Below are 22,708 nucleotides of genomic sequence, written 5' to 3'. Positions count from 1 at the left end.
TGATGGATAGAGAAGTGCAAACTGATTCTTACCATCCTGGTCCAGCATCCACTTTGCATTAAAATGGTCTGTCACAAGGTACCAAACAACTGATTTGGCATTCAAATGGCATTATGGGTGCCTCATTTATAACTAGACCCTTAGCTTGGTCAAAAGGCCTCAAGCAATATCATGACATGTATCGTAAGCTTAATGATCACAAGGGGCGCTAAGGATGAATTTGAGAACCGACTGGAGGTTTGCTCTGCCCTGGAGGTACTTAAGAGGTAGCTGGACAGGGGTATTACTATTTTTTTTACTCCTCTCCAATGGTGGGATTGGTTAATTGTTCATGTTGAACTCTGGCTTAGGCCGGGGTCAGACTTGCGAGAGCAATGCGAGAAACTCGCACGAGTCTCTCGGCATCAAATATTCCTATGCAGCCGCACAATCTGGTCCCATGTGCCGGCGGCAGTGGTGGGTATTGATGCGGGTTTCTCACAAGTATGACCCCGGCCTTATGAGACGACTACAGGAAAGTTAATCAATTCTATGTATTGAGTGTTAGAAGTACCCAAGGACCATTTCAATATAATAAAACATTTCTTGTTCAAGTTACCATTTCCAGTTATAAAATCATCAAAAAATGAGTCCCAAGAGCTCATTGTGGGAAGGACGGGATTGCCGTTTAAGAAGTGGTAATAAGAGACTGCTGTATCTTTTGGATTCCGGAGAATTAACAAGATCTGTAATAAAAAAAATAAAAAAAAAGTGCTTTGTGTCATTGCCTGTAGTAAGTAAACCATGTCATTTTATGGGTGGCTTATCTTATTAGGTTTACAAAAAAAGACATTAAAAGGATGTTCAGTATTAGAAAAAAAACGGCTGCTTTTTTACTGAAACTGCCACCTTTGGCCAAGGATTGTGCGTGTTACTACAGCTCAGCTCCATGCGAAGTATTTTTATTTAAATAATTAGCTCCACTAATATTAACCACACTTGTTTCAGCAGTCTAAACAGGCTTCCGATAACCCATCAAACAAGCAAAACGTTTGTGCGTCAGGTGAAATCATCTCCTGGTTTTCAATAAATTAATGGTTCTCAGCAGCACACCATCCTGTGTAAACAGGACTCGTGCTGCCGAGAACAACATCTTATGTGCACAGAGCAATCTATTATAGATCATTCAGTGTGCATCTGGTCTATTCATTGGCAAGCCCCAAAACCTTAAAGGGAGTTAGGGTCCCGTTACACATAGCGACGCTCCAGAGATCCCGACAACGATATGACCTGGTAAGGATCGCTGGTACGTCACTACATGGTCGCTAGTGAGCTGTCAAACAGGCAGATCTACTCAACGATGCAGCAATGATCCGTATAACGACCTCAGCGGGTGTTGGGACCTTGTCATACAGCAGCTATTCTGATGACTCAGACCTCGATAGACGTGCTTCAGTGTTGCCTTTTCCACGTCCCTCTGCTCCGATTGGTGGCCACTACTGCGCTATCATTACGCGGTTTGCTTCAGCGCCCTGTTTGAGTCGCTAGTGCACTATTTATTCGTGGATCCACAGTCACTGACATGGGGACACGAGATTATTATAACTGTACATGTTAAATGTTATGATTGCATATAATTGATAGCTGACCTATAAAAGGAAAGATCCTAATTTGAGACCACCAATCGGAGCTGAGGGGGCATTGAAAAGACAAGGCAAAATCACGCCTGCGTCCCCGAGTTCTGAGTCGCCAATGAGGTCGCTCGTTGTTGTTATGGAGTCAAACACAGTGATGCATGCTGGCCAGCGGGACACCAACGATCAAAAAATGGCCTAGGACATTCGAGCACGATCAGCGATATCCAGCAAGGGGGGGGGGGTCGCTGCTATGTGCCACACGTAGTGAAATCGCTGGCGAGGTCGCTGTTGCGTCACAAAACCTGTGACGTTTCAGCGATCTCGCCATGTGTGAAGAGCCCCTTAATCTTTTTTCCTACTGTAGACAGGTCACAGCAGGGAGACTTCTGCTGCATCCAGTTATCTTACAGACACACAGGACAGCGAGGAGGACGTTGAGAGAGAACGTGGCTTATGAGGAGGTTTTGAGACACAATATTTATTTTTTATTCATTTCTAAAAATTCTAATCTAATTGTAACAGACTATTTGATCCAGAGAACCTGCTGGGATCTTTTTCTGTGTGCATCGGCTGTGTTTAAGTAATGCCTTAAGTTTATACATTAGTTCATTGCACTGTACATGAAAAGATTGCAGAGAATACCTCTACTGGGACCCATGGCCCTGGGACTGGACATTATACAGAGCCCTTAATGCTTGCTCATTAGAAAGAACACATCTGGAATACAAGCAGACATTTAGACAGCAGCTCTGTGGGATTATCCAATTTATGAGACACAAAGGAGGAGGTTTCTACAAGTACAGTAACTTGTGAGAGCCCAAGCCATGCCACATATCTTATTTCATGCTTTGTCACTTCCTTAGACAGATAAAGCCTATGTTACACTTGAATAAATGTGTCCATTTAAAAGTCTATACAGCAAAAAGACAAGGGCAACCCAAGCCGAGGTGCAGCTGCCATACTGAGATATTGAAAGACATGGACAGACACCTTTAGGGGCATTTAAGAAGTAAATAAATTGCAGCCATTTTCTGTTTACATGAAAACTGAACTTCATAGTCATCAGCTGACAGGAGCTCATATGTAGGTTGATAAAAGTTAGGAACGTCTCCTGTCAGATTGAGCTCCCTGACTGATTCTCAGTTCACTCATTTGCAGCCAGCAATATACATATTGCAAACACAATTTTTCAAAGAAACCCAAATTTTAACCCAAAATAAATGCATGCGTATGAAAAGAAGACTGCCCATAGAAGGTGTTATTATCCTTCGAGGTGTTTCCCCCCCCCACAAACAAAGTTAATTTTAAAGTGGATTTTAATAAATACATCTCTTCTTGGGATAATTTCCACAAAGAATAAAATGTTCCTGTGCTGAGATAATCTTATAAATGTGCCCCTGCTGTGTACTGTGTAATGGCTGTGTCTGAACGTGCAGGGACATGGTCTGATCATACTACAGCTCCTGGGCAGGGGAGGAATATCTCTATAATTTATTTTATTTTATTTTTTTCCTTCCTCCCCTGTCCAGGAGCTGTGGTATGATCAGACCATGTTCCTCTACAGTCAGACACAGCCGTTACACAGAAGGCTTAGGTTTGACGGGTTTCTTCATCACTCATGTTTTTATATACAGGTGCAAAGATTTGCCTTTATAAATTTAAGAATTTATGAGAAAACATGGCATAAGATATGCAGTCTTATGGAGCTGTGCTCCCATAGAAATATTGCCTCTAGTGAACTATAAGGCTTTAACACTGGTGGTCTGCACAGTTGTAAGGAGATGACAGGGGCCATCATATGTCTCCCCCTCTTTGGACAGTATTCACATTAAATGTGTGCAGTTCCATAGTGTTTATGACTGTTAATGTATTGTTGCTGTAATGTTTATGCACGTGTCATGTGTTGTGTATAGGGTCAGGGATAGAATAGGATAGAAGGTAGAAGTAGCATAGACAGTGTCAGACTGAAGAATATTAGGCCCACCAGAGGATTTGATTCTGAGGGCCCACTTTTCTCCCCCTACTCAACAGCCCCATAGCAGCTGCAAGGTTTTCACTATGAACTCTCCTGAAGGAGAAGGCAGGGCCCACCAGAGGATTCTCCAGTTCTCTGGTGGGCCAGTTCAACCCTGAGCATAGATTAGTGGGGCACCATAGAGATAGGGAATGAGAGTGTTAGGATCAGCATAAGGAGGTTTCCAGGCTGTGAGGAGTTACAGATGGGTGTAGTATAGGACAGTGGGATATAGTGATGGGACTTCCTGGTTATTGGAGAGAGCCCGGGCAGCCATGCCCAGGGCATCGCGAGATGAAACAAGGCAGAGATTGCCAGGACCAGGCAGAGATTGCCGGGAAGAGAGGTGAAAGCTCCAGAATAGTCATTGTAGGAGAACTGTGCTGCATCTATATTAAGAACCCTGTTGCCAAGTAAAGTTGAATTGCCAAGCATGGACATAGATTAGTTTGTGGAGTAGTTTGTGAGAACCGGAAATCTGGAGCCAGGATGGCTGAACAAGAAGGAACCCTAGAATCTAAAGTGAATGTTCTACTTTATGTTTCCTTTGTGGGGTTCCAGGGTGGGGGAATGCAACAGCAGCTCTCCATGACTACCACCCTGGCCTCCTCACACAGGGTCAAGTAGCTGTGAAGTCACAGTTCTACCAGATCGCATGCAAAAAGAAAGGAGTCTATCTAATATATAAAGCTCAAAGTGTGTGTGTGTGTGTGTGTGTGTGTGTGTGTGTGTGTGTGTGTGTGTGTGTGTGTCCGGGATAGGCATCCGCACCGTCGCAGCTACAGCCACAAAATTTGGCACAGTCAAACGTCTGGACCCCGAGAGCGTCCTAAGCTATGTTGCGAGGCGAAATTTTAACCCCGCGCGTTCCAATTCACCAAACAATTTTGCCCCCGTCTACATACTGGGGAAAAAGTGTGTGCGCGTCAAGCCCGGCCGCTCATTATGATGTCATAATGCACCTATTTGCATACTGGGGAAACAGTGTGTGCGAATCAAGCCCCGCCCCTCATTATGATGTCACAATGGTTGCCATGGCGACGCTGATGTCATCAAGCCCCTCCGCTCATTATGATGTCATAATGGTTGACTATGGGATGGAGGATGTGTGATGGGTATATGGGCACTGGACTGTGGGATGGAGGATATGTATGATGGGTATATGGGCACGGGGAATATGTATGATGGGTATATGGGCATGGGACTATGGGAAGGAGGATATGTATGATGGGTATATAGGCACAGGACCATGGGATGGAGGACAATTATAATTTGCTATAGTTAACCAGTTAGTTACTATGCCCGGGCAGCGCCAGGCTCTTCAGCTATAAAATCACCTCATTATTTTATTAAAATTGGATAAATTACATAAAACATTAGACAGGATAATTATACAAAGTTATGGCAGAGTGTAAAACTGAGAGACCAATGTGCAACACTAGTGCAGTATTACTGACAGCAGGGAATGTCAAACTATATATATTGCCAGTGCAACAACATAAAAGAGGCCCCACAGACAAAGATTGGCAGAGGTGTGCTAATCCCCTAGTGAGATGTACAAATAACCCAGTGATCCCTCGCCCATCAGTCAGTAGGTCATAACCCCAGTCACTATTTCTTACCCATAGCTGTCAGAAGGCCTGCATGCTGTGCCCCAACGCACGTTTCACGTGGGCTTTTTCTGGGGGCTGTTCACACAAAGTGACCTGCACTGGATATGGATGGGGGCTGTTATGATAATACATCTCCCATCCCTTGGGCAAAGTCTTTTTTTTTTTTTGCTTGGACAATCCCATTGAGTTCCAATTATACTCCCTATTCCTAATATCCCCCACTTCCCTCTAGCAGTGCCATAATGACTAGAGGAAACCTCATGGTCTCCACTACCCGTGGAGCTTAGCAGCAGCGGCAATATAGAGAGCATAATCTGCTGAGCTCAATGGTTGGCTGTAGCAGTGATGTGCACTGTAGTCGTGACGTCATCACTGCAGCCAATACAGGGACCAGAGCAGCAGAGAAGACCTGGCACGGGACCTGGGGAGGGGGAATATTGGCTCATTCTAATATTTTAGCATCGGGTGTAGTTAGAAAACCCCTTTAAGTCCAAAGTTTATTTTGAAAGCTTCAACTAGTCTCACATTTGAATGCATGAAACATTATCGCATTATCTTTATTTTTAAACAGTTATATGAAGTATCTGGTATTTATAAAAAAAAAAAAAGCCTAGCTATACATAAGCTACTGTACCTTTGTCTTTTCCAAGAAAGATTTTGGTATATTTTCATAAGTAAGATGTGAGGCAAATAGTCTTGGAGAAGGTTGGTGCTTCAGGAACTTAAGAGCAAGATATAATAAGGTACACATTAGTGAAAGTCTAAAAAGCATTCTCCAAATGGTAATGAAGAGTGGAAACTTATTTTAGTAAGAATAAAAAAAAAAAAAAAAAAAAAAAAAAAAAAATCCTTACACACTGAGTGGCTGCTCAAATGTTGGTACATACAGTAACTATTTCTCCTGATTAGAGATGAGCGAGTTTGTTCGGATTTTGGCCCCAAATCTGATTTTGACAAATTCAAACACTATTCGTGTCGAATGTATGTCTTATGATAGGTTCCGAACATATTCGGTAATTTCTACTCTCATTGACTCCAATGATGTTCGACTGTGTTAGACGAATATTGCAAAAACAATATTCGATGCCGATCATATTCGGAACTGAATCCGAACAAATTCGCTCATCTCTACTCCTGATCATTGCCCGGTGTAAGCCTGATCAGTGAGTGAATGGTCAGCGATTGCATCCTTTAGGCCTCATTCAGATGAATGTGAATAATGTGCTGTGTTTTCCATTGGTATAACATGTAGCGATTATACCGGTAGGTTATAGGTCTGTTCACATGTCTGTGGATTTAACATTTTTTGTGAAGAAAAAAAACAAAAAAAAAAACCACACACACACACACACACAAAATCTCTGTGATTAGTAATGAAGAAAAAAAAAAAAAAATGTCAAAGTCTATGAGTCCAAGAAAGTAATGTACAAGCACACAGTAATAAATAACACACTTAATTCAGGTTGTCCAGAAATACGGGCATAACTAGTTCAGCAGGAGCCTTCCCCCATACAAAAAAAAAAAAAAAAAAAAAGAAGGTTGAATGTCAGATTTTGAAAATAACTTACAATCAGAAATTGGTTGGAAACAATTTTCTTTCCCATAAATGTTAGTTTTGGCTCTAAACACCCATTGCGCATATTTAATTTTTTGGGGCTGATGGCCCATCTCATCTACAAAAAAAAAAAAAAAAAAATATATATATATATATATATATATATATATATATATATATATATATATATATATATATATATATATATATATATATATATACACATACATACATACATACATACACACACACACACACATATACATACACACACACATTTTCAATATGGCTGATGTGGTCTGAGCTTATTTGTTCTGCCGAGGAATGACCAGCCAAAAATGGGCGATGTGTATGGGGGAATATATTTAAAGGGATTGTCCACTACTCAGATGCCGCCCAATCAGCATGTTTCCACCGGAAAAAAAATAAAATAAAGCCACACCTCCCACCACTCACCTCCTATACAGTTCCAGTGGCGTCGACACTCGCTGTCCCAGAACTCGCATGAGATTTTTTTCACTTGAGCACTGCGCACAATCAGCGCTGGGTTCATTCTCCGAACCTTCAGACAAATCAGACATAAAGAGGAAGTCAGAGCTGCAGATAGCCGCTCACTTCCTTTTGATGTCTGATATGCCCGATGCCGGGGTTGGGGAGAAGAGTGAAGCTGGCGCAGCACACACTCACGTGCCAAAGGAGAGCGCGTGCTGACACCACTCTAGGAGTTGTTCTTTCACTAAGTGAAAACATACTGATTGAGATGGGGGTTGTCTGAGTAGTGGACAACCCCTTTCAAGAATGCTTTTAAAGAAACCACTGGTGTCCGCCAACAAACATACATTCTGGGAAATGCTACAGGCTCTTTTCTTGATGGAAAGAACGCCTAGGATGACATTTTTTGCATTTATTGCTCATATCTAAATTGAAATTAATGTAATATTATATGCAGTACTAAGTTTAAATCACAATTTTATAGGAAGCCTTAGATATGGAATGTAACAAACCTCAAATTTTTCTGGTTTTCCAAACTCAAGCATAGCATTGTCTATGGTAGGTTCTTTGTTCTGTTGCTCATACAGCATTTGGTGAAGTATCTCTATTGACCAGTTTGTTCCTAAAACAAAATGTAAAAAAAATTCTGTTGATATTTTTATGTCAATGTACAAGAGAAATTACTTTGCAAAATAAAATATGAAACACAGTAAAACAAACATATAAAAATACTCTTGTAAAAAAGTAACAGTAAACAGCAAGTGCTAGTAAAAAGAGGATACCAAAACAGGGTATTTGGTTGATACGGTTTTTTTTTTTTTTTTTTGCAAAAAATGTATTCTTAGCCGCTTGGTATACCCATATCAGGGGAGGGGGTAGAAAAAAAAAAATTTATATAATATATACACACACACACACATACACAATAAGCAGTTCCCAAATTGCTGCCTCTCAAAAATCATTTAGTAACATAGTTAGCAAGGCTGAAAAAAAAAAAGACAATAGTTCATCCAGTTCAGCCTATGCTCTGTCAGAATAAATCCCCAGATCTACGTCCTTCTAAAGAACCTAATAACTGTAAGATACAATATTGTTACGCTCCAGGAAGACATCAAGGCCTCTCTTGAACCCTTCGACTGAGTTCATCACCACCTCCTCAGGCAGGGAATTCCAGATTCTCACTGCCCTAACTGTAAAGAATCCTCTTCTATGTTGGTGGAAAAACCTTTTCTCCTCCAGACGCAGAGAATGCCCCCTTGTGACCGTCACCTTCCTTGGTATAAACAGATCCTCGGAGAGATATTTGTATTGTCCCCTTATATACATGGTTATTATGTGCCTGATATGGAAACAGGTTGTTGGTGTTACAGATTGGCTTAATAAGCTATATCATCATTTAGCAAAAAAAAAAAAAATAATGCATTTTTTTTAATGAGCCATATATGGCTACATCTGGTTTCATGCTACCAATTTCCTTGTCATTTTGGTCAGACTGACATGCAGAACGAGAGCATTTTGGTCTTCTATATACCGTATGTAACCCTGTAGAATCATGTATTCATCTGAGGAATTGTTTCATGTGACATTTAGCACTTTGAGATAATATTTGTACACTAGGGTGCAAATTTGGTAGTAGACCCTAGTTGGTGAGAAGGCCTGAACTAAGGTCAGAAGGGCTAGCCAATTGTGAGCGGGGGCGCCACCCTCCGTGGCAAGGCTGGGCCAAGATAGAGATAGAATAACTTGAGGCACTGACCCCCTCACTTTCTTTCTTGGGCTGTTGTACACCAAGGTTTATGGTGGTTCTTTCTCTTTAGGTCTGTTGTAGTGTTACAATTTTAAAAGTTGTATTTTAATTTATCTATATAGACCAATATGCACCAAAACAACCTCATAGATGGCAAGTATTAAAAAGAGCCAATATTCAAAAGGACAAATATTTTGTATGGAACACACACGTATTCAAGCGGATAAGATCCTGCTAATGCTTTATTTTACTGTATGACTTGTAAAATACAAACAGAGAGAATCGGCACTCATTTATTAAACATTTCAAATACGCGAGTTGACGTTCGTCATAATGATTCAATAGATAGTGTTTTATAACCCAGTTTATACAAACAGCCAAATTATTGCCTTATTAAAATTCAGAAACGTTCATTATAAAATTCTACCACAGTAATATATAGCTTTACAATAGGTGTTAACTGAAGAAAAAAAAAAAAAAAAAAAAAAAAAAAAAAAACAACACACATTGAGAGGACTTATACGAGGGGCGATCCAAAAGTAATGATAATCGGTTATTTCTATTGCACACAGAAATTAAAATAAAATGTTTTCTTCTCTTAGGTACCCACTAGTCCAGGAAAAAAAAAAAAAAATAAAAAAAAATATATCACTTAAATAGGCCACGATTCCCGGGAGCTACATTCATTTGAATATGAACTGCCAAGGAGTGAACATCAAAATGGAAAAAAAAAGAGCTCAGAGCTGTCAAATACCTCTGCTTGAAAAAAATGTCTACCAAAGACATACACAGCGACTTGGTGGAAACATTGGGGGACTCTTCTTCTCCATATTCCACAGTTGCACGCTGGGCCAAGGAATTTAAGCTGGGAAGAACATCGACGGAAGATGAACATCGCGAAGGACGCCCATCCACGTCCCTCAATGAAGAAAACGTGAAAAAAGTTGAAGAAGTTGTGTTGGCAGATCGAAGAGTGACTATCAGGCATGTAGCTGAGGTCACAGGGATCTCATATTGCAGTATTCAAAGAATCCTTGCAAAAGAATTGCATATGAGAAAGGTCTCCGCGCATTGGGTGCCAAAAATGTTAACCGACGAGCAAAAGAAGAAGCGAGTTGACATTTCAATAGCAAATCTCGAAAAGTTCCAAGCAGACAAGGAGAATTTTTTGTCACGTTTTTTGACCATGGATGAGTCCTGGATCCACCACTTTGATCCCGAAACTAAACAGCAATCGATGACATGGAAACGAGCCGACGCCGAAGAAATTCAAAGTGTCAAGCTCAGCAGGGAAGGTTATGGCGTCCGTTTTTTGGGACGCTGAAGGAATTATTATGGTGGACTATTTGGAGAAGGGAGCCACTATTACGCGCTCCTACTACGCAGAACAAATAAGAAGATTGCGGGAGACTATCAAGGAGAAAAGGCGTGGCAAACTGCGGGCTGGAGTGCTGTTTCACCAAGATAACGCACCGGCTCACAAAGCTGCAGTTGCCATGGCTACCATTCAAGAAGCGGGCTTTGAACTGGTGGAACACCCCCCCTATACGCCAGATCTAGCCCCCAGTGACTTCTTTCTCTTTCCTCGGCTCAAGGAACACCTCCGGGGCAAGAAATTTGATGACAATAGCAACGTGATAACCGCTGTCGGGGAGTTTTTTGAGGGTCAAGATCAAGAATTTTTTTCGAAGGGAATTCTAAGTTTAGAAAAGAGATGGACTAAATGTATAGACTTGTTAGGAGACTATGTAGGAAAATAAAAATTTTTTTTGCCTATATTCATTGTGTTTATTATTGATTATCATTACTTTTGGATCGCCCCTCGTAGTAATGTAGATTCAAATCCTAAGGTGATTTGACCCCATGTTTCTAAAGTAAAACTCTAGAATGCCTTATAGTTCAAAATTTTGTCAAAGGTCCCTGTGAAGGAGGCATTACTTCCTTAATACACGGATCCTTAAACAAAGTAGCATTTCCTGTGTGTCGAGTATGAAACTGTAGCAAGATATTATGTGCATTTACATTAACCCCCTTTACCCCCCAAGGGTGGTTTGCACGTTCATGACCGGGCCAATTTTTACAATTCTGACCACTGTCCCTTTATGAGGTTATAACTCTGAAACGCTTCCATGGATCCCGGTGATTCTGACATTGTTTTCTCGTGACATATTGTACTTCATGTTAGAGGTAAAATTTCATTTACATAACTTGCGTTTATTTGTGACAACAAAAAAAAATAAAAATGGAAATTTGGCGAAAACTTTGAATTTTTATGCCCTTAAATCACAGAGTATGGCACACAAAAAACTTAAGTAACATTTCCCACATGTTTACTTTACATCAGCACAATTTTAGAACCAAAATTTTTTTTTCTTAGGAAGTTATAAGGGTTAAAAGATGACCAGCGATTTCTCATTTTTGCAACACCATTTTATTTTTACGGACCACATCACATTTGAAGTCACTTTGCGGGGTCTATATGATAGAAAATACCCAAAAGTGACACCATTCTAAAAACTGCACCCCTTAAGGTGCTCAAAACCACATTCAAGAAGTTTATTAACCCTTCAGGTGCTTCACAGGAATTTTTTGAATGTTTAAAAAAAAAAAAAAAAAATGAACATTTAACTTTTTTTCACAAAAAAATTACTTCAGGTCCAATTTTTTTTTATTTTACCAAGGGTAACAGGAGAAATTGGACTGCAAAAGTTATTGTGCAATTTCTCCTGAGTACGCTGATACCTGATATGTAGGGGGGGAACCACTGTTTCGGCGCATGGCAGAGCTCGGAAGGGAAGGAGCGCCATTTGACTTTTTCAACGCAAAATTGGCTGGAATTCAGATCAGACGCCATGTCACGTTTGGAGAGCCCCTGATGTGCCTAAACAGTGGAAACCCCCCACAAATGACCCCATTTTGGAAACTAGACCCCCCCCCCCCCCCAAGGAACTTATCTAGCTATGTGGTGAGAACTTGGAACCCACAAGGGCTTCAGAGGAGTTTATAACATACAGCAGTACAATTAAAAAAAGAAATCATATTTTTTCTACAAAAATGATCTTTACACCTCCAATTTTTATTTTCCCAAGGGTAACAGGACCATAAAAGTTATTGTGCAATTTGTACTGAGTACGCTGATACCCCACATGTGGGGGGGTAAACCACTATTTGGGCGCATGGCAGAGCTCGGAAGGGAAGCAGCACCATTTGACTTTTTTGGCTGGAATTGGGATTGGACGCCATGCCGCATTTGGAAAGCCCATGATGTGCCTAAACAGTGGAAACCCCCACAAATGACACTATTTTGGAAACTAGACCCCCCAAGGAACTTATCTAGGTGTGTGGTGAGCACTTTAAACCCCAAAGGGCTTCACAGAAGTTTATAACGCCTTGGCGTGAAAATAATAAAAAAAAAAATCATTTTTTCCACAAACATGATCTTTTAGTCCCCAATTTTTATTTTCCCAAGGGTGACAGGAGAAATTGGACCCCAAAATTGGTTGTTCAATTTGTCCTGAGCACGCTGATACCCCATATGTGGGAGAAAACTACTGTATGGGCACACATCGGGGCTCGGAAGGGAAGTAGTGACGTTTTGGAATGCAGACTTTGATGGAATGGTCTGCGGGTGTCATGTCGCGTTTGGAGAGCCTCTGATGTGCCTAAACTGTTGAAACTCCCAACATGTGACCCCATTTTGGAAACTAGACCCCCCATGGAACTTATCTAGATATGTGGTGAGCACTTTGAACCCCCCAGTGCTTCACAGAAGTTTATAACGCCCGGGCGTGAAAAAAAATCATTTTTTTTTCCACAAAAATGATATTTTTGCCCCCAATTTTTTATTTTCCTGTAACAGGAGAAATTGGACCCCAAAAGTTGTTTTGCAATTTGTCCTGAGTAGGCTGATACCCCATATGTGGGGGTAAAACACTGTTTGGGCACATGGCAGAGCTTGGAAGGGAAGGAGCACCACCATTTGACTTTTTGAACGCAGACTTGGCTGGAATTGAGATCAGACGCCATGCTGCGTTTGGAGAGCACCTGATGTGCCCAAACAGTGGAAATCCCCCCCCCCCCCCCCCAATTCTAACGCCAACCCTAATCTCAGCCCTAACCCTGACGGGAAAATGGAAATAAATACATTTTTTTTATGTTATTATTTTTCCCTAACTAAGGGGGGGTGATAAAGGGGGGGGGGGGGTTTGATTTAATATTTATGGCAGGTTTTTATGTTTGGCAACTGTCGCACGCTGAAAGACACTTTTTATTCTAAAAATAGTTTTTGCATCACCACATTTTGAGAGCTATAATTTTTCCATATTTTGACCCATCGAGTCAAGTGAGGTCTTATTTTTTGCGGGACGAGTTGATGTTTTTATTGGTACCATTTTCGGGCACGTGACATTTTTTGATCACTTTTTATTCCGATTTTTGGGACGCAGAATGAACAAAAACAAGCATTTCAATAATTTCTTTTGGGGAGTGCGTTTACACCGTTCCACGATCGGTAAAATTGATAAGGTGGTTTTATTCTTCGGGTCAGTACGATTACAGCGATACCTCATTCATGTCATTTTTTTATGTTTTGGCGCTTATGCAATGAAAAAAATTTTAAATAAAAAAATTTGTATCTTTGCATCGCTTTATTCTGCGAGCTATAACTTTATTTTTTCGCTGATTACAGCTTGTTTTTTGCAGGACAAGATGAAGTTTTCAGCGGTGCCATGGTTATTTACATCAGTCCTTTTGATCGCGCGTTATTGCACTTTTTGTTCGGCGGTATGATAATAAAGCATTTTTTGCTTTGTTTTTTATTTTTATTTTTTTAAGGGGTTCGCTTAAGGGGTTAACAAATGGGAAAGTTTTATAGGGCGGGTTGTTACGGATGCGGCGATACTAAATATGTGTACTTTTATCTTTTTTTTTTTTTATTTCCAAAAAAAATTAGGGATTTTTTTATTTTATATATTATTTTTACACTTTTTTTTTTTAAACTTTATTACACTGTCCCAGGGGGGACATCACTGTCATGTGATAGATCGCTGATCTGTCACATCACAGATCGCTGTGACAGATCAGCGATCTGACACAGGCACTGCTGGAGGCTTCCTAATGCCGGCGCTCTGCAGGCAGTGAGGAAGCCGGCTCCCTGCAGGCCCCTGAAGGTCCCTGGCGCCATATTGGATCCGGGGACCTGCAGGGAAGGAGGCCTCCAGAGCAGCGCAGCACATCGCGCTGCACTGGGGGTCTCAGGGAAGCACGGAGGGAGCCCCCTCCCTGCCGATGCTTCCCTAAACCCCGGTACACTGCGATCATCTTTGATCGCAGTGTGCCAGGGGTTAACGTGTCGGAGGCGGTCCGTGACCTCCCCTGACACATAGTGTCGGGTGTCAGCTGTGATAATCAGCTGACACCCGGCCGCGATCAGTGGCGCTCACCCCGTGAGCGCTGCTGATCGCTAAGACGTACTATCCCCTCCTTGGGGATTAAGTCCCAGGGTACATGGACGGGATAGTATGTCATATGGCAGAAAGGGGTTAAAGGGAATCTGTCAACTATTTTTTTTTTTTTTTTTTTTTTTTTTTTTTTACACAGCGTCGGACTGGCCCACCGGAGAATCCTGGCACCTGCTAGCATACAGGGCCAGCAGTTGCCTAGGGCCCCCGCTGCTCCAGGGGCCCCCAGCCAGTGGTGTGTCGCACACCATGCAGCTGCTATGGGGGCCCCTGCCAGCGGAGCAGCAGCGGGTGTCAGGAGGCAGGAGCCCCTGTCCCCGCTGCTAAAGAGAAATGAATATTCACTGCGAAGCAGTGAATATCATTTCAGGTCTCCACCCCCCAGAGGCCCCGCCCCCAGCCCAGTAAGCTGCTCTGCATCGGGGCCGGCGCCGCCCTCAGTCCTCTCTGCTCCTGGCTCACAGCCAGTGCGCGATGACGTCACTACACCGCGCACCCGCTGTGTGTCTGGCAGAGGGGGCAGCTCCTGACACTGAAGCCGGCTGCCGGAATCAGCGTGGGAGCGAGGAGGAGAGGTGAGTATTGTGTTTTGTTTTTGTTTTTTTATATCTCTCTTGCTCTCTCTATCTGTCTCTCTCTATATATCTCTCTCTCTTATTTCTATCTATCTATTATCTATCTCTATCTATTATCTCTATCTATCATCTCTATCGATATATCTATCTCTATCGATATATCTATCTCTATCTATCGCTCTATCTTTATATCTTTCTATATATATCTCTATATCTAGCTATTATGTCTATCTCTATCTATCTCTATATCTATTATCTCTATATCTATTATCTATCTACCATCTATATATCTCTATCTAATATCTATATCTATCTATCTATCTCTATACCTATCTATTTATCTATCCGTTATCTATCTCTATATCTTTTCTCTGTATCTATCTATCTCTATATCTCTATAGCTATCTATCGCTCTATTTATCTCTATATCTTTTCTCTGTATCTATCTCTCTCTATATCTATATCTATCTATCTCTATCTCTATATCTCTCTGTATATCTATCTTTCTATCTCTATATTTATCTATCTATCTTTATCTATTATGTCTATCTATCTAGCTATCTCTATATCTATCTGTTATCTCTATATTTATTATCCATCTCTATCTATTATCTATATCTATATCTATCTATTTATCGATCTCTGTATCTATCTCTCTATCTACCGCTCTATCTATCTCTATATCTATTATCTCTATATCTATCTACCTATCTATCTCTATATCTATTTCTCTCTATATCTATCTCTATAGCTATCTATATATTATCTCTATATCTATCTATATATTATCTATCTCTATATCCATATCTATCTTTCTATCTAACACTATATCTCTATATCTATCTCTATATCTCATTATCTATCTATCTCTATCTCTCTCTTTATCTATTGATCTATCCATCTATCTCTATATCTATCTATTATATCTATCTATTATATCTATATCTATCTATCCATCTATCTATCTATCTCTATATCTCTCTCTATATCTATCTATCTTTCTAACTCTATATCTAGCTATTATCTCTATATCTATCTATCTCTATATCTATTTTTATTTATAGCCATCTATATATATTTATCTCTATATCTATCTATATATGTCTATATTATTATTATATCTGTATATCTCTATCTACTATCTATCTCTATCTCTAGCTATTTCTATCTATCCATTATCTAATTTCTATCTATCTCTATATCTATCTACCTATCGATCTATCTATATCTATCTTTATCTATCCATTATCTACTATCTATCTCTATATCTATCTATCTATCTAACTCTATATATCTATATAGCATTATACCCTATGAGGGGGGCAGCATTATTCCCTATGAGGGGGGCAGCATTATTCCCTATGAGGGGGGCAGCATTATTCCCTATGAGGGGGGCAGCATTATACCCTATGAGGGGGGCAGCATTATACCCTATGAGGGGGGCAGCATTATACCCTATGAGGGGGGCAGTATTATACCCTATGAGGGGGTACATTATTCCCTATGAGGGGGGCAGTATTATACCCTATGAGGGGGTGCATTATACCCTATGAGGGGGTGCATTATACCCTATGAGGGGGTGCATTATTCCCTATGAGGGGGGCAGTATTATGTTCTATGAGATGGCTGCATTATATTCTATGAGATGGCTGCATTATACTATGTGAGGGGGCTGCTTTATATTCTATGAGGGGGCTACCCCAACTCCTGCTACATAATTAAGACATGTACAACCTTATATTATACCCGGATATTAGCGTGTTTTACCGCATAATTGGTGGTCTGGTATTTAACTCTATGCAGCTACATAGTGGGCCCCAAGAATGATTTTCTCTGGTGGGCCCAAGGTGTTCCAGTCCGACGCTGTTTTTACATATAAGCTGCGGCCACCGCCATCAGAGGCTTATCTACAGCATTCTGTAATGCTGTACATGAGCCCCCAATATAATCTGAAAGAGAAGAAAAACACGTTATATTATACTCACCCAGGAGCTGTTCGGTCCGGGTCCGATGGGTGTCGCGGTCCGGCGCCTCCCATCTTCTAGCGATGACGTCCTCTCCTTTGCTTTCCATCGTGGAAGGCAGAGTACTGCAGTGCACAGGCGCCGGGAAAGGTCAGAGAGGTCCGGCGCCTGCGCACTATAGTACATTGCCCTCCACAGTGCAGAGCAGTGCACCTGCGCCGCGATGGAAAGCAAAGAAGAGGACGTCATCGCTAGAAGATGGGAGGCGCCGGACCGCGACACCCATCGAACCCTGACTGCCCCTGGGTGAGTATAATATAACTCATTTTTCTTCTCTTTCAGGTTACATCGGGGGCTTATCTACAGCATCACCCTGATAGCGGTGGCAACATCTTATATATGAAAAAAAATAGGTGACAGATTTCCTTTAACTCCTTAGTGATGGCCAATTTTGACCTTCATGACAAGGCCAAATTTTTTTAAATCTGACCAATGTCACTATGTGGTTATAACTCCAAAAATGTTTGAACTGATCCCACTGACTCAGATTGTTTTTTCGTGACATATTGTACTTCATAATCTAGTGAGCATACATATTAGTGCATAAACCACCTTACGCTCCGTATCGAAATATATCAGAAACAAGGAATGCATACAATAAGCAAAAAAAAAAAATAAAAAATTGTTTCATACATTTACATCAGATAGATAAAAAAAATTGGTGCCTCATGTCAAACTATAGGAAAAAGTAAAATGTGTGTGTATGATGTGAATGCCACAGATACAAAGCAGCATCAGTTCCTGTGAACCAAGAAAGATGTCTACCCTGAGGAACAAGTTATCATCTCCAGGTGGGCCAACACTGAACTACTTCAGTCCTGACATGCCCTTCCAAGGTCGCCTCATGGACCATCATCTCCTTCTCCCTTTGAATATTTTGTGAAGGATCCACCATTTATTGCAGTTGAATAATTGAATACAGTGGGTACGGAAAGTATTCAGTCTCCTTTAAATTTTTCACTATTTGTTTCATTTCAGCCATTTGGTAAATTCAAAAAAGTTCACTTTTTTTCCTCATTAATGTGCACTCTGCACACCATCTTGACTGAAAAAAAACAAATGTAGAAGTTTTTGCAAATTTATTAAAAAAGAAAAACCAAAATATCACATGGTCAAGTATTCAGACCCTTTGCTCAGACACTCATATTTAAGCCATATGCTGTCCATTTCCTTGTGATTCTCCTGGAGATGGTTCTACTCCTTCAATGTGTGTTCCACAAAGTAAAATATCACTGTAGCCCTCCACCAGTTGGGGTTTTATGGCAGAGTGGCTCGATAAAAGCCTCTCCTCAGTGCAAGACTTATGAAAGCCCGAAAAAAAAAAAAAAAAAAAAAAAAAAAAACACCACACAAGAAGGACTCCCAGACTATGAGAAATAAGATTCTCTGGTCCGATGAGACAAAGACAGAACCTTTTGGTGATCACTCTAAGCGGTATGTGTGGAGAAACCCAGGCACTGCTCATCACCTGCCCAATACAATTCCAACAGTGAAACATGCTGGTAGCAGCATCGTGCTATGAGGGTGTTTTTCAGCTGTAAGGACAGATGACTGGTTGCAACTGAAGGAAACATGAATGCGGCCAAGTGCGGAGATATTCCGGATGAAAATCTATTCCCGAGTGCTCTGGACCTCAGACTTGGACAAAGGTTCACCTTCCAACAAGACAACGACCCTAAGCACACAGCTAAAATAACAAAGGAGTGGCTTTAGAACAACTCTGTGACCATTCTTGATTGGCCCAGCCAGAGCCCTGACCTAAACCCAACTGAGCATCTCTGGAGAGACCTGAAAGTGGCTGTCCACCAATGTTTACCATCCAACCTGTCAGAACTGGAGAGGATCTGCAAGGAAGAATGGCAGAGGATCCCCAAATCCAGGTGTGAAATACTTGTTGCATCATTCCCAAGGAGACTCATAGCTGTATTAGCTCAAAAGGGTGCTTCTGCTCAAGACTGAGCAAAGGGTTTGAATACTTATGACCATGTGATATTTCAGATTTTTTTTGTAATAAATTTGCAAAAATTTCTACTTTTTTTTTTTTTTTTTTTAAAGACAAGATGGGGTGCAGTGTGTACATTAATGAGAAAAAAAATGAAGTTTTTTGAATTTACCAAATGGCTGCAATGAAACAAAGAGTGAAAAATGTAAAGGGGTCTGAATACTTTCTGCTCCCACTGTATATAGGCAATACCACTCACACTGCTAAGTAAGGCAAAATTACTCCTAATAAAAAAATAACTTTAGACTCCAAACACCAAAATACCTGATCTCATATTAAAGGCTACGGTCACAATATCAGTATAAGGCTAAGTGCACACGTACCGGAACTCTCGCGGAAATTACCGTGAGAATTCCGGAATTCCAGTCCGCGGGAAAACCGCATTTTAAATTCCCGCGATTTTCCCGCAGAAAAACTAGCATTTTGCAAGCGTATTTAGCTTGCAAAATGCTAGCGTTCTCCAAGCGATCTGTAGCATCGCTGGGTGAACTGATTGACAGATTGGTCACACTCGTCAAACATAGTGTTTGACGAGTGTGACCAACCTTTTACTACTGAGGCCGCCTATGCAGCATCAGTAGTAAAAGATAAAATGTAAAAAAAAAATAAAAAAATAGTGTTATTCTCACCCTCCGACGTCCCGCGCATCCGTTCCCAGTAATCCTTTGCGAAAATGCCCGCGATGACGTCAGTTCTCGCGGGATCGCGATGTCTCGCGGTAATTCGCGATGACGTCGCGCGAATGACCGCGAGACTTCGCGATCCCGCGAGAAAGGACGCCATCGCGGGCATTTTCGCAAAGGACTACTGGGAACGGGAGCGTGAAGAGAAGCGGGAAGACTGCACGGGACGTCGGAGGGTGAGAATAACAATATTTTTTATTTTAAATTCTATTTTTTGCAGGGATATGGTACCCAAAGCCCGGAGGACAGTCTCCTCTCCTCCGGACCGTGGGTACTATCCGCAAATGTTCTGCTTACTTTCCGCATGGTGTGCACAGCCACATGCGGGAAGTAAGCGGAACAATGCATTCCTATGGGTGCGGGATCGCCGCGATTCCGCAAATTAATGAGCATGCTGCGGTTTTTACCGCGAAGCGATTCCGCCGCGGTAAAAACCGCAGCATTAGCACAGCATTGCGGAATCCCATAGGAATGCATGGGGTGCTTATTTTTCGCGTTTTCGCGGCAAAATCGCGCAGTTAAAACAGCCGCGGAAACGCGAAAAAAACGCCACGTGTGAACCCAACCTTATACCTCAGTATTTGTAAGCCAAATTCATGAATGGAACAAGCAGATAAAAAGTATAATAGAAACACGTCACCACTTCTGTATTTATCACCCACTCCTGGTTTTGGCTTACCGATGTAAAATACTGAGTGTGTACACATGGCCCAACATGCCAATTTTAAAGCACATTTGATGTGGATTTTACCCCTTGCATTGCGGGCACGGTGCAATAGAATTGCTTCTAGTTAATGTAGCACATCAGAGACAACATAAGGCAGTAAAAAGTGCTACATGCATGGAGCCTTAGGGTATGTGCACATGGTGCAGAGTTTTCCAAGCGGAATCTGCTTCTTTTTGGTCAAAAGCTGCGCTTTTTCCTGCAGATTTATTGCGGATTTCGTGCGGAGTTGGCATGCGTTTTTACACCTGCGGATTGCTATAATGGAATGGGTGTAAAAATGCTGCGGAATCCGCACATAGAATTGACATGCTGTGGAAAATAAACCGCCGCTGATTTTTCCGCAGCATGTGCACAGCGGTTTTTATTTCCCATAGATTAACATTGTACATCACTACGAAATCTGCAGCGGCAAATCCACATCATGTGCACATACCCACGTAATCAAGGGCCCATTGATTACGGTAGAGTTCATGCATCTAGCTTTTCTGTATGCAAAGCGCCTAAAAGCTATTCTATAAGGGTATGTGCCGATGATCCGGAACTGGCAGCGCTGTGGACAAAGCACATGTCCGATGCGTCCTAAGTGCTGCCAGCTATTGAATGCAGGTGAATCCGCATGTGGTCACTGAACTGCGCAGAGTCACCACGTCCAATACACTGTATACATAGCGTCTCCACAAGAGAAGTTGACACGCTGCGTTCTGGAAAGACGCTCCGCATGTCCATCTCCACGGCTGAGCCGTGAGCGTTTCTGGACGCATAGTGGGCATCCACTATGCTGTAACAGCGGAATGCTGCACAAGTACGCAGTGTCCAACCCGCAGCGTTTACTGATCGTGGGCACATAACCTGAATGAAATACGGTAATCCAGGCAGCCCCTTTCCTCACTCACCACATTTGGGATATGTCATAATCAATACATCATCTTCTCTGGCCTCCAAAGTCTCCATAGCCTGAAAAGTTGCCTCACTGCAGAGTAAGCTGGGGTATAGAATCCCCTTGTAGGAAACTTGCAGTTCTTCAGGAGTCATGCTCTTGGCCTTCTCAACTGTCCTCTTCATTTCTGCTAGGAATTTCTCCCTTGCTGATTTGCTGTCCTCCTTGGATTCTGCCATTTTTCTGCCTTGTACAATGAATAGAAAGTAGCAGCTTTCTCAGACACTTCTTTTTTTATGTGAGGGACTAGCAGGGGAGTGTTCAAACTCTGCACACACAAACACACCCACTGCAAGGATTGCAAAATAGTAGATGGAGAGTGCACTCTGCTGCCAACACAGAAAAAGCTCCAGCCTGAGGATTTCACTTGTTTGTAGCAAATCAATATAGTTAAAATTTAAAGGGGGGCAAAGGTCTGCAGTCACTCCGGGTAACTGCAGAATCATGGCAGAGTGCTGTGACCACATGTATGCAATTTGAATATTTGCAGTCATGGTTCTCTTACGTTTCTCTAAGTAGAAGTGAAAGCTAATTGAGTCTATTCAGAACATGACCGAAAGTTTACAAATCACATATATGTGGTCACAAGACTACCCACTCGTGTGGGGAATACTGGGTTTGAACGCTGTCCGCAGCCATATCGAGTACCTGCAGAATTTTGTCCCAGGCATGGACAGAAAACAGAATAGAAAGCTATGGCTGCTTTCCCATGTTGAGCTTTTGATGCATTTTTGATATTGCAGAATTTCTGCACCAATTATTTAAATTAGGTGACTTGCGGTTTTCATTGCGCTTTTGTGTGCGTTTTTTTAACATGCGATTTATTATGTTTTTGACTGTGTGTTTTTTTGTCTGTTTGGTATGTCATGCTTTAACCTCTTTCCGACATCAGGCATAATAGTACGCCGACGTCGGGCTCCCTCCCTTTCCCTTTGATATAAGCATCGGCGGTGATCCCACATCTATCCCGATGTAACAGGCCAGATTAAGCCCCCGCCCAGAATATACCCGGGGTCAAAGTGGCCTAGGCCAGTTTATACCCCTCTGGGCCAGAATATACCCCGGGTATATTATGGCCTAGGCCAAACTATACCCCGGGGTATAAATTGGCTAAGGCCAGATTATACCCCTCCGGGTCAGAATACACCCCAGCTGCTGTAGATCAGATTTTTCACCCTTTTGAGAACCACCAAGAACAGGGCCCCAGGCAGCAAATGGGGGGGCAGAGACAGCGAGCAGGGTCCCAGGCAGCACACGGGGGCCC

The 22,708-nt window shown here is 41.8% G+C and overlaps 1 protein-coding gene across 2 annotated transcripts in view; it reads right to left on the bottom strand.

Annotated features, from left to right (window-relative positions):
- LOC141063551 (sulfotransferase 6B1-like) overlaps positions 1-21,860 on the bottom strand; it is a 46,217-nt gene extending 24,357 nt beyond the window's left edge. The window contains exons 1-5 of one of the 2 annotated variants that reach the window (XM_073557665.1): positions 21,401-21,860; positions 7,803-7,912; positions 6,812-6,916; positions 5,878-5,964; positions 599-725 (exon numbers count right to left, since the gene is read on the bottom strand). In XM_073557665.1, the coding sequence (XP_073413766.1) occupies positions 599-725; positions 5,878-5,964; positions 6,812-6,916; positions 7,803-7,912; positions 21,401-21,623 (652 nt within the window). In that variant the 5' untranslated portion in view covers positions 21,624-21,860. The remainder of the gene's footprint in view (positions 1-598; positions 726-5,877; positions 5,965-6,811; positions 6,917-7,802; positions 7,913-21,400) is intronic. The other variant, XM_073557666.1, reaches the window with a different exon arrangement.
- Positions 21,861-22,708: the final 848 nt, after the last annotated feature.

Source organism: Dendrobates tinctorius, unplaced genomic scaffold (assembly GCF_039654945.1).
Source record: "Dendrobates tinctorius isolate UK_male_01 unplaced genomic scaffold, ASM3965494v1 ptg000250l, whole genome shotgun sequence".
Taxonomy (NCBI): domain Eukaryota; kingdom Metazoa; phylum Chordata; class Amphibia; order Anura; family Dendrobatidae; genus Dendrobates; species Dendrobates tinctorius.
Note: the sequence above shows the minus strand (reverse complement) of the source record. Positions and strands in the feature narration are given on the sequence as shown.